We start from the raw sequence: 21,192 nt of genomic DNA, 5'->3' as shown, positions 1-21,192 counted from the left end.
TACTTTTCTGCATCTCATGAATTTTACTTGCCCTTCCTGTCCCTCCCTGCCCTGTAATTTGCAGCCTACCAGATAAAAAAAAGAAATTACACAGCTCATGGAAAGGTAAGGGACAGGAAGACACGGTGCGTTCTCTGGAGAAATGTTTCATCTGCAAAGCTTTAGAGGAGCTCTGCTTATGTTCCCAATAAGTGTAGTGTTTTCAGCAGTGCTCTGGGCTGAATTAGATGTTTGCTCTCAACTGTCATCCAGAGGGACACGTCTTTTTGAACATTTTCTGATCAGGTTTCAAGCCTCCCTGCTACAGTCTTGAGCAGCCTTCAAGTTCTCTGGCACCTTCCATGTTTCCTTATGACCCATGAAGTCTCCTGTTTCTGCAAGTACACTTCCCATTGGAAGATGCGTCTGGATGGATTTATGCTCAGGGGTAGGTCCAATATGAATAGGCTCCCCTTTGTTACTTTAGGAATATTTTCCCTGTTAATACCCTTCTTTTAAGACACTACAAAGTTGGACATGCCAACATTCAGCTACTTCGTGATGGCCACCTTCTTTTGCATTTACACACACCAAATTGCCTCTAAATGCAGGTTACTAGAAATAATTTGTTCGTAAAACACATGAGAGAGTGCATGTGTTGGTCAGGTTTACTTTCCTTTTCTTGAATTCTTAGCGATAAGAAGCAACTGGGCCTTGCAACACTTGTGTTATTCCTGTCATGTGTAATGGCTAACCTACCACTTTGAATGTTGAGGGCATGGTGTTTGTCCAGGGACCATCCTCCAAGTTTGGAAGCATCGATTTCATAACCCTGAAGAACAGCCGTCCTCTTCTCCCACAGGATCAAGTCTGGACAGGATTCATACTCATAACCTACTGAAACTGTGAGCAAGAGAGAAACAAAAGACCCCCCGAGATTAGTAACCCAGAAATGCACAGTCAGCACACCCGGAGTTCCAACCGAGCAGGGGTAAGAGCATTTCTACAGGCAACTGCCAATTTCATTTAAAATGTCATCATCATAATGCAGAGTCCTAATATTTTTCTCTTTAAAGGCCATCCCTCTTTTAAAAAGGTCAACGCAGTTGTAGATGTTGGGCAAATATGCTAAATATTTAAAAGGCACTGTTTTAAAGACATATTTTTAAAACAATGGGTATTGGAGAGCATAAACCAGTGCTGGACTCCTAAATGGGAGCATTTTACTCCTATCTACTATTTTTGACCAAAGACTGCATGTAAGGAACTTGCTAAAAATCACGGCATTTCTTGGAAAGTAAAGACTCATCCAAATAAGGCGTGGGGCAGCAAGTCCCTCAGAGACACAGGTCTTGTGCCAGTGTGACCTGTGGTCATTGCTAATGCCAAAAGGGTTTGCTTGCCATGGTATCTAATCAGAGCCTTTCAGGAGTAACTCCGCGAAACACAGTGGAGTTGCTTAAGAGTAAAACGATGTCAGTAGAAGGAAAATCGCATTTTTGACAGAATGATGTGTCCTTTATGACTTTCTCAGAAGAAGCAGGACCAATTTCATTGGGCTGCTTTTCTTCTACATTACCTGATCTTTTCAGTGCTAACAGCTGAAGCAGAGCAGAACTGCAAGTTCTACACAAATAAAAAGCAATAACATAGCTCCTTTTTTTTTTCACTAGATAAAAATAAAGGTCTGATCTTACAAGTTTCTCAGCCTGCTCAGAAAGTGCTGAGCGCTGAGCGAACTCAGGATCCCCCATCAAATATAGCCTTTTGCAGAATCAGACAGTATCAGAGGAAGATGTAATTTAGGACATGAAGGCTTGATATTTCTCACTGTTCTGGAGGTGGGGATCATTGAAAGCCTGAATGCTGATGTCCTCAGAGCTGCTTGAGTACTCTGGGGCTGCAGAGCTGCATCAGGAGCACTCCAGGACCCACTGCTGATCTGGCATCATATAAACATGCTCTTTCAGGATATGCTACCAGGACATGTTTCCCAGTGTGGACTCCAAACTGGGTAAGGCTCAGCAGGTTGTATCATCGAGCCTGCTGAAGGCAGCTGAGCCTGAGCGAGAGGAAGGCACTCATTCTTCTTCCTAGAAAACAAGGCACCCTACAACTCCTCTAAAGAGACTTCTCTTCAGTTTGGGCTACGAGGCATCAGCAAACCACCCTTCTGTCAACAAGAGCTCCATTTCCTTGGCAGCCTGAAAGGTCTGGTCTAGACTCTATTGAAGACCTGTAATTGAATATCCTCTGGTGGTTGGTTGGATGGGAAGCAATCACCATGGAGCTGCACCACCTCTCCTCACTACACACTCAAAGTTCCCCCTTCCCTCCAGCACCATCGCACAGGGCTCACTGGGTAAGGTCTGAGATGGCAGCAGGAAGAGGAATGAAGTGTATTTCTGCGTACATCCACAACAGCTTCCTGACCCTCCATGGACTTCAGCTTATGCCCCTGTAGAGTGGGTGGCACAGGCCACAGTGCTTGGTGCTGGGGATGTGGCACGTGGAGTATGCAGACCCTTCCCATTCTCTGCCTTGCAGCTTTCACTGAATTTTCACTGAATTTTCAGAGTTGGAAGGGACCATAAAGATCACCTAGTCCGACTCCCCTGCCGAAGCAGGATTGCCCAGAGCATGTCAGAGCATGTTACTCAGGACTGCATCCAGGCGGGTCTTGAAAATCTCCAAAGAAGGGGACTCCACAACCTCCCTGGGCAGCCTGTTCCAGGGCTCTGGCACCCTCACTGTGAAGAAGTTTATTCTCATATTTGAGTGGAACCTCCTACGTTCCAGCTTGTGCCTGTTCTTACAGCTTCTGACAGTCTTTTGCAGATACACAAGGTAGAAGAGAGAAGACCACCATGCCCCAGTTTGAGATGGTGCTCTTGAATGGGCAATAGAGGAGAAACTAAGATTAGAGCAATCCTGAAGGTCAGGCACAAGGAGGAGCGGAGATCAGGGCTCAGTTCTAGGGATTTCTCTCAAAGCGGTGCTGGCAGCTTTTGGCTATGGGTGAGAGGTGGCCAAACGCCTCAAGTCCCAGTTCATTCCTTTTGTATGAATACGACGGCAGCAGCTCAGGATGCATGTGATGGGCCATGAGCCAGAGAACAGACAAATATTCATCTGCTGGGGAAATGTGTGCTGTCTGAGCAGCTGGGCCAAATCCTCTCCAAGGAAACAGCACTGAACCAGCAGGGACCATTTCATGTGTTAGCAGTTGGACCATACCAATCAATGACAAGGTCTATGCGTGGCCACTTTAGCTAAAAAAGAGACACGAGCCCTGGGGGTCACTTACCGAAGGCTTCTGAGAGCCCATACACCTTCTGGCTGTAGACGTCTGTCTTATCCCAGATGAAATAATAGGACAGGTCTGGAGCAGCTGCAAACCACTTTCTGAAGAGGCGTCCCTCGACGGCCACCATGAGGTGGACTTTCATGAGGTTGAAGGGGATGGTAGGGTGGGTCATGCTGATCCTCAGGACTGATTTGTAGCCAGCTGTGCGGCTGCTCAGGTAACTCACTTTTATTTTACTACCGGAAACGTTAATCTCCTCCTGTAGAGCCTGTGGAAAAGCAATCCAGGAGGTGTTAAATCAGCAGCTAGCAGACAGGAAAAGGCAGTGAAGCTGTAATTTATCAAACACACCCTTATAAAAGCTCTGGGAGACATGTCTAAAAAAGCACACCTAGTAGGCATCAAGTATGAAATCATATATGTAATTTATAAGGGTTAGTTGGGGAAGCCAAGGAATGCCCCCCTCTTTCTCCATCTCTGTTACATGGGAGAAGGGGAGACCAAAGTATCATGTTTAAGTCAGTGTTTACAATGGGACTCACTGCTCAAATGAGTCCTGGGACCCATGGTGAAAGGAGCTTGGGGTCTGAGATTATTCCACCCCATCAGTTTAGCTTCCAGTTTCTGTCTTTTATCACAGTTGGTTTCAATGGCTGCTCATTTTTGTCTCCTGGCTACTTTTTGCCAGTGAAATATCAAGCCCTACTTGGCTTGTATCCTTATGGGAGTTCCCTGGCCCTACCGTAACCTGCCATTCTCTCCGTGTCATTAGTGAATCCTGCTTCCACCCTCCCTCCTCTGACTTCCCCATCTCTCCTCCTTTGAAACTGCTCCTCTCCTACCTCAGCTCTGACCCTCTTTGCCTGATCTACCTCTGTCTCACGGGTCTCCGCTCCAGTACAGAATTTCACTAAAGACTGGAGAAACAGCAGGGAAAGTTTCTTCTGCCCCTGAAAACAATAGAGAATCACTGAATCACAGAATCACATGGGGTTGGAACGGACCTCTGGAGATCATCTAGTCCAACCCCCCCGCCAAAGCAGGTCCACCTACAGTAGGTTGGACAGGAAGGTGTCCAGGCAGGGTTTGAATGTCTCCAGAGAAGGAGACTCCACCATCTCTCTGGGTAGCCTCTTCCAGGGCTCTTCCACCCTCAAAGTGAAGAAGTTCCTCCTCATGTTTAGGTGGAACTTCTTATATTCAAGTTTGTGCCCATTTCCTCTTGCCCTATCCCTGGGCACCACTGAAAGAAGTCTCAGAAAGGTGAGATTTTTAGACAATTTGTCTGCTAAAGTATAACCAGATCTTAAAATTTTCTTTTTTTTTTTTTCAGTTGGAGAAATGCAGGGAAATTTTCTGGAAAGCGATACATCCCCGACACCGTGCTGATTCTCCCATGTGAAATATTGATAAAAAAGGGCATTTCTTTCTTTAAATCTTAGGAAAAAAATCATATTAGTTGTCACTTCCCAGAAAATTTCACTTTTAGGTAAACACTCAATATGGACATTTTCAGCAGGAGCCGTCAGCCTTTGGCAAAGTTTGAAAGATGAAGGTGGAAGCTTAGCAGTGAGCTGGGAAACTTGGTCTGATAATGGGATGTGTCAGAAGGTCACAGCTGGCAGTGTTCTCTCCTGCGCCACTTCTGACCTACTTTGCTGTGCCGGACCCTAAATGAGCTGTGAAAACACCTCCCCAGCAATAATCGGCTTTCGTAATATTAAGGGCGTGGAGGCTCGAAGGCAGGTGGGTCAAGAGATCCATCCATCAGGAAGGGATCACAGCTGTCCTGGTGTCCTCCAAGCTACCTGGCTCCCCTACTCAACTCCTGTGTGGGAGCAGCAAAAGTTCCCTGGCATGACAAGTTGCTCATCTCTTATAAATTTTCTGGTTAGCATTATAAACGACGACAAATCTTGTAATCTGCCCCCTGAAAAGACCTTTTCTAAGCTGTTATCTAAGGCCCACCACTTTTTCAAGTGATAACTTACAGCCTCTGAGCATCACAGCACTTGACAAACGGACACATCCAGAAGTTAAAGCGCTGCTCCACCATGCTTATAAATATTTACTTTCTCTAACGCAGCCTTTTCAATTTACATATCTCAGTTCTTAGGAGGCTGAAAAATGACAGAACTGGGAAAACCCAGCAATTTTAAAATATATTTTATGAGCTTAGCAACAAGCTAGGCTGGGAGCAGGCTCAACCAGAGACCAGCTGAGCCAAGCTGCAGTAAAGGTGGTCCCTTCTATCAGATCTGTCTTCAGATGTAACCCCTCTAGGAAAAAAGCCAGGCAGAAATAATTGTCACGGAGGTACTATTTGCAACATCTGGTTCAAATCCCTGTCAGATATAATTATTTCCCTCTGTCATGATCTGTCTCTGCTGTCTCCCATTCCAGAGGAAGGGTCAGCACAGCGGTACCAGGGCACCAAGCAGCACGAGGGGCGGCGTTTAATGGGACCTGCTTGGAGAGAGGGTTCTAATGGTAATTCAGATTATCCGAAATGCATCTGTACCTTGTAAATAGTGCTGAGCTAGCAACAAAGCAGGGCATTGACAGAGGGAGTATAATCCAGTAGGACACTGGTGGGAGAAGAGGGAAAAAATAAGCTTTAAAATACTCTGAATGCACCAAAAGCAATGACAGCTGAATCGTGCCTTTATTTCTATTTGATAATTGCTGTTTGGACCAGATAAATTCATATGCTGTGTCTGGGGTCCTTGTGAAAGTCTAGGGCTCTTAGGGTTTATCACAGCCTAACCAATATAATCTGCTCTTTAAAACTGGTCCAGCCACCAGGCTGGTCAGGGAGAAGACCCGGTGCTTCAGGTTTACTAGGGATTTTCACAATTTAGCCATTTTCACTGCCGTGTTCCCTTCGCCCCTGGGGGTTGACCTGTGCTTGCGCTAGCAGCAATTCTTCCACTCTTTGCATAAGACAACAGAAAAAATCTTGTTTCTGTGTGCTGGGTTACACATTTCTCTTACAGCTACTCTTCGCTCTGCCAGCAGACAAGGCAAGGAACGATCAATCTTTTTCTTTTCTTTTTTTTAATCAGATGCTCGGAAGGAATTTTGAGAAAGGAAGGCATTTAGGGCATGATTCAGGGTCCTTAATATAGGCATCTAGTGCTTTTGAGATGTTCTATGGTATCCAAAACCTCTGCAAGGGGATGACAGATCTGACATGGACCTTCTTGAGATCTCTGTCTTTCTGAAGCTACAGCTGGAGGCTTGAAGGGACACTTCAGGACATCTTAAATGGCACCAAATCTGTTTTTAGGGACCTGAATCAAACACTTAAAATGTACTGTTTGGTCTTTTGAATGAATCCAGGTAAAGGACACTGCATTTATTTGTTGAAGCTCATGAGGTTCCTATCTGGCCCACTTGTTAAAATCCTTTTCCCAGCCCTGCCATCCACTTGTCACCTTCTCCCAGCTATGTGCTCACACCTTTTATATTTAGCATTTCTCTCCTGAAAACTGCACATTATAAAACACAGCTGCAGAATCTAACAGTTAGGTTATTTTTTATTGTATGCATATCCAGTATAGGAATGAAAAGTAATCCATTTATGAACTGAAGTACAGACAGGACTCTGCCATAAAATCAGATTCTCTTGTAAACTCCTGCCCCACAAACTCTGTTAATCTTCAGCTGTCAACATTTGAGGCAGATTACCGTTTTACAGGTTTTACCTCCATTATTTGGTACCTGGGAAAAGTACTGCTCATCACATATGGGATTCATCTTATCTAAACTTAGGAACCTAGAAGTTGGGAGTTTCCTCTGAAATACTCATCTACATCTCTTCATGGCCAATGGGCAGAGACAGGCTCTTTAGAAGGTTGGTGTTGCCACACAAATTTAAGAGTAGGATTAAATTCCAGTCTAAGGCATCTAAATCCAAACGTCGACATGTAAGGGTGTGCTTGTGAGGTAGGCATCAATCATAGTCAGTGGAGATCTAACCGATACCATCAGTGGGAACTAGATACCTTCAAGATGGTCACCTTAATTGGTCTGTAGGTTCTGCTGACGATATTGATTAGGTTTCTGTCAGCTTTAATGGGAGCTCAGACATTTAGCGCACATCCAGATGACTCTGTGCGAATGGCTTATTTAGGTGCCATAATCTTAGAATGAATCCCACTTAGGTCTTAATTAGATTCCATAACTACAGGTGTCTAGTGTGATTTGGGATGTCAAAGTTATCTGTGACATTCACAAGGGGCTGGCAGATATAATGCAGGACACTGACAGGGGGATCATTGGCAGTTGGAGGCCAAGCACGATCTCTGCAGGATATTTCAAATGGCACTAAACATCTGTGATGAGGTTGGGGAGACACTGGCCCAGGTTTCACAGAGATGTTGTGGATGCCCCATCCTTGGAAACATTCCAGGTCAGGGTGGATGGGGCCCTGAGCAACCTGATCTAATTGAAGATGTCCCTGCCCATGGCAGGGGGCTTGGACTAGATGATCTTTAACGTCCCTCCCAACCCAAAACATTCTGTGATCTATGATCTATAGTAAGAAACTCTATCAAACCATTGCTTATGATCCATATCCCCGTCTGCTTTCACAGTTGACAGACAGACACACACTCTTATTGAAGAGTTTTAGAATGTTTTAGTTCAAGAGATATAACTAACACAATCTAATGAGTATCTTACCAAACGACAAGTGAGGTTATGATTATAGTTTCACTGTATCAGATATTTGCTTCTTTCCTGGGCAGCGCTGAACATTACCTTTCAAGGTGCTTGTTGGTTTAGGAAACAAGGTATGTGAAAACTGAACCAAGAATTTAGAATCTGATGGACATTACAAGATATGGGACTTAATTAGTAATTATGCTGGGACAAACACGGTGTCTGTAATTGAGAATTAGTGTGGAAAAAGGATCACAGGATTTAGTCGAGAGGGAAAGGTAAAGACGGCACTAGCTTTATTTGTTGCTGGTGTATTAAAATTACAAGATAGAAAGTGACTTCATTCCTCATTAACTCTACCGCAACTCCAGTGGAGTCAAGCAGGAAGCACGCAATTTCTCGCTACACTTGGTATTATTTCTACCTTGGCAGACTGCTATTTGTCACTAAAAGTGCTGAATGCTGGCATCTAAAACCCAGGGAACAACATGCCCAAGAAAGGAAAGCCTGAATGCTGCTATGAGTATTTTTAAGGGAGATTGATAATTCAGTTGTTTCAACAATTCTGTTTAAAACCCATCTTTCCTTTTGGCGAAATACTTTGAATCCACAGCAGGTGGTTAAACTACTTTATCTGACTCACACTTCCATAAAAAAAAGAAAAAAAGGGGAAGAGAAATTAAAAGTAACTCCCTTGTTTTGCTCATCTGTCCCTAATATGAAATGCAATAAGTCCCAGGTGCTCGGTGGGCTGGCCCTTTGCCAGCTGTCTGCTGGCTGACTCCACATCTCAGCAGCTTTGTAGAGTCAGATGTGTGCCTTCAAACCCTGAGAAACTTCACACCCAAGACTCAACCACCGAAGTATGTAAAGCCCGGTGGGTGAAATTTGCTCGTGAACAGAAGGCATCAGAGCGTAAGAGGTCCATCGACCTCGCGCTGGGCACACTGAATGCCAAAGGGCTGCCCAAAGGCTTGTTGTGGGTCAGATGGGGGTCCCAGCCCACCTCCTGTGGGTGATAAGGAAAAGCAAAGCAGAGCCAACATAAGATTTTGCTGTTGGCCACGAGGGCTTTGCCTCCATCTCTCAGGGATAAGGGAAAATAAACCTACTGGCTGAGTGTGTTCTTGTGAGCGAGCGCTCCTGGCAAACATCTGAAAAATGGTGCAAGAAACGGGGAATACTTCCTTTTAGCAAAGCAAGGGGATAGAGAAAGACACAGAATAGTTGCATTCATGTGGCTCAAAGCAAGCAAAAGAAGCACAGAAAGGAGATGAATTATTTTCTCCTTGGTTCACAGAATCACAGAATGAATCACAGAATGATATGGAGTTGGAAGGGACCTCTGGAGATCATCTAGTCCAACCCCACTGCCAAAGCAGGTCCACCCAGAGCAGGTTGCACAGGAACTTGTCCAGGCAGGGTTTGAATGTCTCCAGAGAAGGAGACTCCACCACCTCTCTGGGCAGCCTGTTTCAGGGCTCTGCCACCCTCAAAGTAAAGAAGTTCCTCCTCATGTTGAGATGGAACTTCCCATGTTCAAGTTTGTGCCCATTTCCTCTTGTCCTGTCACTGGGCATCACTGAAAAAAGACTGGCCCCATCCTCCTGACACCCACCCTTTATTTATAAGTATTGAATTGATTCATACCTGGATTTCAGGAACGATAGGACCTTTCTCTGAGCAGGAACTTGCAAAAGCTGTCAGCGGGGATGGAGAGACCACAGGGTTGGGCCGGGCAAAGTTGCTGAGGTCACAGCTTGGGATCTCATTCTCTTCGTGCCTCATGACTATGGTCTCCATCACGAAGAAGCGATCCCATGGCAGCCACAGCGTGTGCTCCTGGGTGATGAAGGGAGCCCGCTCAAAGTGCAGGATAATGGAGATCCCACCAATGGTAACGAGATCGAAGCTGTTTTAAGAGATGGGATATAAAGTTAGTGCAAGCACCACCCCGCCTGTTTGTAACAATTCCCTAGCAAGGACCTTCAGAAAAAAAATTGCAAGAAATATCATCAGCCACATTTTACAGCCAGTGTAAAACCTACAGCCCAAAGAGGCTTTATTTGGGTAAGAGCAAGTGGCAGAGGCAGGAGCACAAACTCAGCTTCTTTCCATATTGTTCCTCATGTATATCAGAAACATAAACCATATCCATCCCTTTTTTTTTGAGACAAATGTTTATCTTGGTTAGTGCTTTTCTGGTGTTATTTCACCATATGTACTCATTTTCTTTTTTTTTTTTTTTTTTAAAAAGTATTTGTCATCCAAACGCAGTCACAGACTGGATCAATTCACACGATGAAATAAACGATTTGGGAAGTGGTTTCTCTGACACACCACCGTATAAATTGTCTTGGCATCGCTGTCAACCTGACTAATACCTAATGCAGCCCAGGGAACATGTGGAGCCCAGTCATGGACCTCCTGTGCTAGGCAGGGGGAAGGAATGAAGACCATGCGGGCAGTCTCTGTACCGCAGCACTCAGCACATCATAGTCTTTTTTTGACTTCTAATGCCTTAGGGCAGGGCAGATAACGTACTGCCTACGGTCTGCAACTTCACCCTATGCTATCTCCAGCCAAGTGGCTTTTCTGCCTGCGTTGGTGTTGGATAATGTTATGTCCATAGCATAACAGGCAGCCCTCCAGAGCTGCATGAAAGGACGTTGCCCGATAAGGAAAATATTCTTCCTCTTAATGTAAAGATGTTGGGACAGGGCTTTGGGGTTTTTCTTAAGTTTTGTATTTAAATTTCACATCTTGTCAGAGATGGAGAGTTTATGAAGTACCACAGGATGTATCTACTATGTATAGACTCAAAAAAAAAGAGGTGTTAACTGAGAAAAGAAGGGATTTCAGCACAATTTGAAGACCTCTCGTTTTTGCTGCTTTGTTTTTTTTTTCTCAGTATCTATTCAGTCGCAATGCCAAATGCGTGTTTTAGGCAAAGAAAGTCTTCTCATCCCTTCTTCTCACTTTCGATGCTTGGCACTAGTGTGTGACAGTCTTACACAGATTTTAAACACATAAATAGGCTCACTGGCTTCAGCAGAGCTGCTCATGTGCTTAAGTACTTCTCTGTGCATGAGAACCAGGACCTGCAAGCACTCAGACAGCCCAAAGCCAGACTTGATGCACCTTGTAGTTACAAGATAAGAAAGAAGCTGAAAAAAGTATTTAAAATTGTTTTTAAAATTAATCATGAGGCTTTCAGATTGGCTGCAAAAATCCCAGAGGAGCAACAACGGGTATGAACTATTTCTAAGAAAAAAATTCTTTGGCAAGGAATCATTCCGGACAACCTGTTTTTTTTTTTAATGGCTGATAGATTGAGATGCTATTTAGTAAATATAATTATGAAAAGAAAGTTATTGAGGGAAGAATGTTAAACGGAGTCCATGGGAGGGAGTGGGAAGCATTTTAAAAAGCTAAAGACATGTTTATTCTACCACTCAAGTGGGGGCATCAGCTTCCCAGACCTATGGAGCTTGGCTTGCAACAGCCTGATGAGCAAGTTGCTGGTCCTTGCCAGTAAAGCTACGCAGCATTTGTACTTTGATGAGAACATTTTTAACAGTCAATTAGCATTTGGCAAAGTCCTTCAGCTGGGAGGGAGAAGCTTGCTCTGCATGAATCCAGAGGCTGAAAGGGGCAACGGGAGAGAAGAAACAAACATTACAAATGATGCTCAACAAGTTTTGAGGGAAGTGGGAAAGAGGTTTTATTTGGAAACGCCTCCATTTCACTCCTTTGCGAACGGTCCTTGGCTTCATTGAGCCTGGGTCAGGGATGGTAACCTGCTGAGGGGAAACATCCTTGCCTCTTCTGCATCCCTAAAAAAGGATGCAGGAGGGGAAGCATCACCTCCACGTCAGGCTCCAGCAACTGTGAAAACAGGGACAGGCAGTATTTTTTAGCAGGCGCTGCTGCTCACAAGCTGCTTTTTCCCCGAGTGCAGCTCTGAAGTTACCTTGATGAACTGAACAAAAGCTAAAACCAAAACCAAACAGAAAACCCCAAACTGAAACCACCTTCCTCCCAGCTTCCCTTAGTGAAATCAAATTTAACAAGAGCAAAATCGTCTTGGGATTGAAGGAATGAGATAATTTTATTTCTGTTTTTGCTGCTGATCTCGGACGTCTTTTTATCACTCTAAAAAATCATACTTGTTGTACAGTCATATTGTTCTGTTTGTCTTAAAAGACTCCAGAGATACAGGCCAAAGGATGAAATTCTCTATTTATCCACAAAGCAAGCTTAAAAAACAACCCATAGAAAAGTGTAACCCTTTCTCATCTCTTTGCTCTAGAAATCCATGTATTTGGTCTTTCTGAGAGAGCTGTGCCAAAGTTGACGAATGTGGTGGCAGATACATGATAATGAAAAAGTCTGGAGACTTTTCTGCTGTTTCATTAACACTATGCCTACAACAATGGAAAACTGAGGACATGCAGCTTTTATAAACTACCGGTTTAATCAAATTTAAAGCTTCATTTAAAAATGCGGTTTATACCAACACTTCAATCCATCTATTAACTTTGCTTTACTGGGAAACCAATAGAGTGGTTATAGATCTGTCATTTTATCTTCATGTCTTGCTACCTGAAAAAAAATTGTGTCCCAATAATCAGGCTAAAAACACATGCAAGCCTTGTAGTTGGTCTAGTGAGAGGTGTCCCTGCCCATGGCAGGGGGGTTGGAACTCGATGATCTTTAAGGTCCCTTCCAACCCGAACCGTTCTATGATTCTATCATTCTAAGTTATCACAGTTTTGCTCAGCCTAGAGTAGGATTGGGATTCCACCATTAGAGGCTGTATGCGAGTACCATAATAGGACCAAAACCTACTTGCAGAGACTTGGAATACAGTGAACCCACTTACAAGGGTGAAATATTCAGTTCACTGTAATTCTAAAACTGAAAGTTTACTTATGATACTCATTTTGAAACTTGGTCATGCCAAAAAAAACCCCTACCCCACAAAACCCAAACCTGAAGGAACAAAATCAGCTTAGGAACCAATCTCACTAAACTGATGCAATTCTGTCTTTAATCTCCCTTACTTTAAAAACACAGATATTGCCCCGCTATCAGTAAACTGATTTGCTAAATCAATTTAAGGCAACTCAGTGCGCATTTTCAAGCATAGATATTCCTATGGTGAATACGCCAAATAATAAAGCCAGAGAGTTTTATGCCGTTATCTCATAACCACTGAAACTGCCTGCGTGATGCCATTTTTCCTCCAAACCAGAGTGACACCGGAGATAGTCCAGTGACCCCCCGTACGACTGTGCCCTTTCATGGACTGGGAATGCACGCAATCTGCTATTGTAGTTCAGGAGAAGCTACTTCTTGCTTAAGAGCATCAACATCTTAAAACGAAGTGACTCAACCACAGGAAAACCACAGTGTGAAAAAGCTGGTGAGAAGAGAGTCATGCTCTATTCAGAAAATTACTGAAAACCATCAAAACACAGAATAGAACCTGTAATAGCAATAATTCTCTACGTGATTTTGAAAGTGCTTTACACATAGTATTTAATAAATGCTATAACAATCAGTAAAGGCGGCAAGTAAATGTTATCTCCCTTCCACAGGCTGGTGGGCTGGCCTAGGGAGGTTAAGAGATGCATCTAATGCTACCCGCTAAATCAGCAGCGAGCCTAGGATTAGAAATAAGGGATGTCTGACATCATTTTATGTCCTGACAATTTAAGTTTCAATGCTCCTAAAGACTTCAAGGTAATTTTTAGAAGACCTCGCCGCAGAGAAAGTCACTGGATTCTAGTGTTCTTTAAGAGATGGGCTTTCACTTGGCCATTTATTACCTCCAGATCCCACAGATGCACTGCTGGGCCCATTTGTTTGAGAAAATAACTGCATGTATTGCCTCAGAAAATTTTGGAAGGTGTTTTTATGATTCCAGAGACACAGCAGAGTAACTGGACAATTTTCTGAATGTCGGTCGTGCGCCAGACCTGCACAGGGTTTCTGCAGATGCAGGTCGATGTGAGGGGAAGGCGAAGACAGTGAAATCAGAAGAGGTGACACCGGGCACTCTGGGGTTAGACTGACCACCAGGAATCCCAGAAATCCCAGAATCTGCTGACAAAAATCCCAGCTTCAGGACGAATCCCACTTGGTCACAGATTCCCTTGCCTGAGACAGCTGATCTTTGTCATTTTTTGTCACTTGGAGCTGAGTTTCTGTCGGGGGCTGAGTCAGCAAACCGCAGCACTGAGCTCCTTGAAACTAATTTAAGTTCTGGAGGCTGGCAGCCAGCCCTGAGGAACCAGCAGCCCACTGCAGACTGGTGGAGCATACTGATGCTCCAGCTGCATGGCTTTCTGCCCTTGGGCCCCCTGCTCGGCTGGATGTTGGGAAGGGCTTGGTGTGGAAGGTACCTCCCTGACCTGAACTGCCAATAGAAGTTGGGTTTATAGCAGGGAGGATTTGCCTTCCACCACCCAGGAACTGGAAAGAAACAGTTACTCAGATATTACAAAGGCCTGGAGCTTTGGGGTCCATTAAAAAGAGTGTGGCCAACAGGTTGAGGAAGGTCATCCTCCCCCTCTGCTCTGCCCTTGTGAGGCTGCATCTAGAGTAATGGGTCCAGTTCTGGGCTCCCCAGTTCAAGAAGGACAGGGAACTGCTGGAGAGAGTCCGGAGGAGGCTACAAAGATGATCAAGGGACTGGAGCATCTCTCTGATGAGGAAAAACTGAGACACCTGGGTCTGTTTAGCCTGGAGAAGAGCAGAGTAAGAGGGGACCTCATCCATGCTTATCAATATCTAAAGGGCAGGTGTCAAGAGGATGGGGTCAGACTCTTCTCAGTGGTGCTCGGTGACAGAACAAGGGGCAACGGGCAGAAACTGAAACATAGGAAGTTCTGCCTGAACATGCTTTGAGGGTGGCAGAGCTCTAGAACAGGCTGTCCAGAGAGGGTGTGGAGTCTCCATCTCTGGAGACATTCAAAACCCAGCTGGATGCGTTCCTGCCCAACCTGCTCTGGGTGGACCTGTTTTGGCAAGGGGTTGGACTAGATGATCTCCAGAGGCCCCTTCCAACCCCATATCATTCTGCAATAGCAGTTCCTAGCTCCCCGCTCTGATCCTGTTTAGCTTACTGGGATGTTTGCTGCCTAGAGGTGCAGTTTAAGACAAAGCCCCTCTGTATTAGGCACAGCACAATTGCAAAGCAAAGCAAAGACTTCTTTAAAGTACTTGCAATCTAAATGAAAGGTTACACATGGTAGCTGGGCACTGTAAATATGACAAGGGAAGAGATGAAAAAAATATTATAGCAGGCATTATTGTGCAGGAATTTTACAGGTATATTTATCTGTTCTAAGACACAGATTTTTTTGCTGGTCTATACACAGAAAACTGATTTTGAGAGTGCAGTTTGGATCTCACTTTGACGCAAAGGAGGTTCAGTAGGTTTGACAGAGATACTCAGAGCATAAAGGTGCAAGACCTTCTCCTTTTTGCAATAACCCCTAAGCTACGGGCAATACAACGGCACCAACTCCAGAGGCATTCTTTTCTGAAGGACTTCACTAGTTTTCTGGGGAATCCTCTTTGTTACCCGGATTTTAGTGTCATGTCATCCAAGAGGTGGAGCATCACCCGGAAAGCCTCCGAGTCACCATCAGTGTTACAGTGGGTGCAAACCGCCCTGAGCACAAATAAGGCAGTGTTGAGCACACATTGCCAGCACATGTTCCTCTCTTTCGTTATAATTCTGTCAGCCTCTCTGGCCAAGTCAAACCTTTAATGAAAGTTGTGGACTTGGAGAGGTGTTAAAATGTATAAATCCTCCCCCAAGTGCTAGTGGTTAGTAGTCAATACATAGAGCATGTGCAGCTGGAACCCCTTATGTTTCATTTTTTTTGTTCTTAAAAGAAAGGGAACCAATTAGCACTGACAGACAAAAGATAAGATGAAAGACAATCCCAGTTTGCAATGCTTTTGTTTTGGTGGAGCGTGATTGCTCAGATTTTAAGTACTTGTCTATAACACAGCCGTAATCTTAATGACTTCTTCATAATAATTTCAACATGAATTAGCAAGAAGAGAGCTGTTGGGAGCTGGAGACATCTTTTCTTTACGTGCATGGGCACTGCATTGCCCAATTGTTGGCTAAAGATTCTCGGTGATATTGCAAAGCTACTAACAATAAATAATTAAAATTAGAATAGAATAGAATAGAATAAAACAGAATAGAACAGACTATTTCAGTTGGAAGGGACCAACAATGATGACCTAGTCGAGCTGCCTGATCTCTTCAGGGCTGACCAGAAGTTAAAGCATGTTATTAAGGGCATTGTCCAAACACCTCTTAAACACTGACAGTCTTGGGCCACTGACCACCTCTTTAGGAAGCCTGTTCCAATGTTTGACTATTCTCTTGGTAACGAAATGCTTCCTCATGTCCAGTCTAAACTTCCCCTGGAGCAGCTTTGAACCATTCCCACACGTCCTATCACTGGGTCCCAGAGAGAAGGGCTCAGCACCTCCCTCTCCATGTCCCCTCCTCAGGAAGCTGTAGGGAACAATGAGGTCACCCCTCAGCCTCCTTCTCTCCAAACTAAACAAGCCCAAAGTCCCCAGCTGCTCCTCATAGGATGTGCCTTCCAGCCCCGTCACTAGCTGTGTTGCCCTCCTCTGGATGCATTCACATGGACCTTCACATCCTTCTGGAATGGTGGGGCCCAGAACTGCACACAGTGCTCCAGCTGAGGCTGCACCAACGCTGAAAGCAGTGGGATAATCCCCTCTCGTTACTGGCTCGTTGTGCTGTGTGTGATGCATTCCAGGATGTGGTTTGCCCTCTGCTGCCAGGGCTCACTGCTGGCTCCTGTTGAGATGCTGCTGACCAGCACCCTCAGATTCCTTTCTGCAGGGCTCCTCTCCAGCCATCTCTCTCCCCATTTATACTTGTGCCCGGTGTTACTCCATCCTACGTGCAGAATCTGGCATTTGGACTTGTTAAATTTCATCCCATTAGCCATAGTCCAATGCTCCAAACTATCTAGACCCCTCTGCAAGGCCTCTTGTCCCTCAAGAGAGTCAACATCACCTCCCAGTTTGGTATCATCAGCAAACTTGCTAACGGTGCATTCAACTCCTGCATCCAGATCGTTGGTAAATATATTGAACAGGACTGGCCCTAGGATTGACCCCCTGAACACCTCTGGCCACCACCCAGATGTAGCCCCATAACAACTAACAATAATGCATCAACATCTTCAAAATGCATCAACAATAAACATGCTCTCGGATGGATTTTCTCTACAGTGTTGATGGCAATAATGTCGCAACTGCTGCTTGAACATTGTCAATCCCAAAAAGACATCCTACCTGCCGTCTTGTCTGCTGATTGTGTATCCAAATAGAGGATTGTTGACAAAGCTGATGTTCACTCCAACTAGAGGGGTCCCATCTGCTGTTATCACCTGGCCTCGAATCACACACGCGTGTCTGCAAGAAGGAGAAAAATGATAACACACAGTAAATCTTGACAATTTCAGGTTTTTCCTCTACTGCTGTGGCTGGGAATCCTATGGATTAGAGAGCCCAGGCCCTTATGTCCTGGAAAGCTGGGGGCCATCCTGTATATCTTGATAGTGGGACGCTGCTCTTGAAGACTTTCTAGGAGTTGTGTGAGAATAACGATACCTAAAATAAGGTTTGCCGTTACCCTACTCTTGAAAAGCAACTGCTGCAGCATATACTTCTTTAACTATGGACTTCTGTACAGTTTGCAACATCATATTGGAATTTGCTATATCCAAGTCTCACAGTGTCTTGACAATATTGCCCTAATTAAGGGCAAAGCACATTTTAGAATCAAACAGAACAGAAACCTACCAAGCTCTGCTTGGATGTATTTAAAACAGAAAAGCAACAGAAGCACCCTGACCAAGGCTCATTTCTTCCACGCTTGGGAAAGCCAAGACAGATAATTTGCTGGGTTCAGATAGCTTCCCTACAAACTGCTCGGGGAACTGAACACGCCAACAGGATATTTCTTCTTGTCTTCTTTCCAACTTTGGTAGATTAGATTGCACTATTTTATAGGCTACAACTATTCCAGTTACTCTATGCTCCATAATGTGCTCTTTTATCTAAGGATTTCAAGGATCTTTGCAAACATTGATTAATACTATAGGTATTTCACAGAGAGAGGAAATAAAGCACAGAGTGGTTTTTGGTTGTCCAAGGTCAGTCAGAAAACCTGCAGTAAAGCCAAAGACAGATTTTCTAGGTTCTTATTCCAAAGTCTGTTTCCAGACCTCTAAGTCATTACTACATTGCTACCTTAGGAGCTTCCTATAAAGACAAAGCATCACATGTCTCTGAGAGTGTCTGAACCCAATTTTTGGCTGAAGGTAACTATTTTTCTGAGCAGCAACAGCAAATTGGGGTGTCAGCGCACTAACGTGACCTGGTGAGTGATTTTCCGAACTGCTGTCCTGCTGGAGAGCAGAGATTGAAGGGCAACGTTTCTACAGGTGCAGGACCAGATCTCAGCCAGAGTAAATCATCCCAGCTGCGCTTGCTGCCTACCCTACCCGAGTGAGAGATGTCGCTTTACTGGTTCACTGAGGCAAAGGATGAGATCTGCAGTGTTTTGTAAAGATGATTTCACAAACACATCAGGATCATCAGGGAAAGATCAAGTTATTTTCTTACAGTCCACCTAAAATTCTGATACTGTATAACGCAAGGAGATAAAGTATAATTTCTATTTAAAAAGGGCTGCACTATTTGTATATTCCACAGTACAGAAAACAGACCGTTTGTCAGGGAGTCTTAAAACTCCTGCCGATCTAAAAGGAGAGCTCCAATATTAACAAAAATTCTCGAAGCATTACCAGAATGTGTCAGCAATCTAAAATGGGACTGAATTCACATACAGTTTTGGAACAGGCCACAGGAAAATGAGATAATGGGAATTATTTTTCTGTCACTGAGTTTTCTCTGGTATATCACCACCGACTTGTTAGAAGTCATGTTGGAAAAGACTTGAACCTAGCTCTGGAGCTAATATTGTTCTTCATACTTAACTATTGCTTCTTCTATTGAAGGCTCTAATTCAGCTTTCCATATACAGCAAATTTAAGATAATCTTCCAGCAGGGTATTATGCATATCACTGTCTAACAGGCAGGCAAAGCGTAACTCAAAGGGTCACAATGCCATGGAAGATGCTTAGAAAAATGTCAGTGCTTGGAATAATGCCACTGAAGTCAACTGGTCACCAACTGTAGTGCTATTTTGCACAAAGTGAATATGTTTGGTCACACGGCTGAGCTAAGAGCCGAAATGAGGCCTTCTCTTCCCAGATTTTTCCATGATCCCACCCACCCTGCCCCATCTCCTTTCCCATCCTTCAGAGAGACCCGAGGAAGGGTTTGAAACCGTCTTCTCTCAGCTTCTCATCAAATGGCTGCACGTTTTGTGAAAGGCGAGGAATTGTCACACACAGTTGCTTGAAGGCTAAGGCCTGAGCGTGAGGGACTCGTTATTCTGGATCACTGATAACGTGCTGAAGCCAATGCTGGGACTATGAATGTTTTAAAATTCTTGAGAGACAAGATCACGCATTTTTTGTGAACCTAAAAAGAATACTTCCACCTGTTGTTTCTTCCTTCCAAGAGTTAAAAGCAACCACAGGACAAAGCACAACATGTTGCAGGTGTCTCTCCTGCTGTCCTACAGAAAACATATGTCCAAGCAGTTGCAAACTTTGAAGTAACATTGCAAGCGCCTTGGCCTCGATCCCCAGCTCATGTTAATGGAAGGATGTGCTTTATATCAGCGAGCATCTGGTCCATTACATATCACGGACAAGTATTTCTTCAATAACAAGCACCAGGACAACATGGACAAAGAAAGAGCTTCCTTTCTCCTTGGCAGCCGTAACAAATGCATTTGAACTCCCACCTTCCAGGAAGAGGCTCGGTTCCCGTTCTAGATGATGCTCTGCAGCACTGCACTCCATCTACGTGCTGACTAACTCGGACCATGCCGGCATCTCCTCTCAGAGAAGCAGCTCGTCAGCAAGCCCAGCTGCATCCACCATCCCCCCAGGGACTATAACAATAGCTTTATTTACATGCTATAAAGGAAGATGTTCCCACAAAGAGGATGTCTTTCCCAAACCTCAGTGATCAAAAGACGCTGGAGCAACATGCAGAAATCTGAATTCAGTTAAAAGCAGGAGGGGCGGAAACTGGAGGAAAACCAAAGCCCAGACTCTGCCTCAAATTTTCCCCTTCCCTGGGTGACAAAATTTGCCCCACTGGGGAAAAACAGTTAATACAGTGTGTTGGAAGCAGCTGCCTTCTCTAGTGTCAACATGTCCTTTCTGGAGGCAAGATCGACTACCCACAACACATCGAGCCCCCCAGGAACCTGGTTAATGCTAATTTAGTCAGCCGTTTCCTTCAGAAGACCTTGGTCTAAATGCAATTACACTACAAACAAGTTAAGTGGTGCTGCTCTAAGATGCTCAGCTCCGCTAGAAGGTCTCCCAATATAGTTACATAAAATTATCTCTCATGTTAATAGAAGAGATTTATCCCATCGGTCTAGGCTTGCCAGTTCAGAGCGTTTTCTGCAGTTGAACAAAATTGAATTTCTCATAGCTGGAGCCTCATCTTCCCATTGAATTATTAACAGATTCCACTTATTGCCTCTGTTTTCTGGCTTTTTTTTTTTTTTGGTTTATTTTCTTTCCTTCACTACTTTTACATGATGCCGTACGGATTCTTGTTTTACAATGAAAAGGAGTCTGCTGTTTCCTTCTTCTTTAATTAGACTTTTCCTTTCTCTTTTTTTTTTTTTTTACTAATTTGTCCATAAAAGCTACCCTAAAAGACCAAATCATTGTTGAAATGCTATCTAGAATGCCAGATGGAATATCAGACAATTTTACACCATCGTTTTGTGAAGTCATTCTTTATTCCCTAGAAAATTCAATTAAGTCTTCCTGGTAAGATCTGGGCCACGGTGGCAAAACAGAAAGGGGTGCATCGATGCCTTTACTTTGCCATTGCTCAGATATGAAGAAAGTTTGACAGCAGACAAATCCAGCTCCAAAAATTCAAGCAGACAAATCCAGCTTCAAAAAACAGAAGCCAGAAAAGTAAATTCTCAAAAAGCCATTTCACATTATAAGAGTACATTAAAGATTTTTCTTTAATATTGACTCTGATCCAATGGGTC

The 21,192-nt window shown here is 44.2% G+C and overlaps 1 protein-coding gene across 1 annotated transcript in view; it reads right to left on the bottom strand.

Annotated features, from left to right (window-relative positions):
* The window catches only part of TENM4 (teneurin transmembrane protein 4), a 374,463-nt gene that overhangs the window by 68,466 nt on the left and 284,805 nt on the right, over positions 1 to 21,192 (bottom strand). Inside the window, 4 exon segments of the mRNA XM_074146667.1 lie at positions 739 to 882; positions 3,287 to 3,554; positions 9,602 to 9,863; positions 17,321 to 17,440. Of these exon segments, the coding sequence (XP_074002768.1) occupies positions 739 to 882; positions 3,287 to 3,554; positions 9,602 to 9,863; positions 17,321 to 17,440 (794 nt within the window).

The sequence above is a fragment of the Numenius arquata genome, chromosome 1 (genome assembly GCF_964106895.1).
Source record: "Numenius arquata chromosome 1, bNumArq3.hap1.1, whole genome shotgun sequence".
Classification (NCBI taxonomy): Eukaryota; Metazoa; Chordata; class Aves; order Charadriiformes; family Scolopacidae; genus Numenius; species Numenius arquata.
This window is presented reverse-complemented; position numbering and strand designations above follow the sequence as displayed.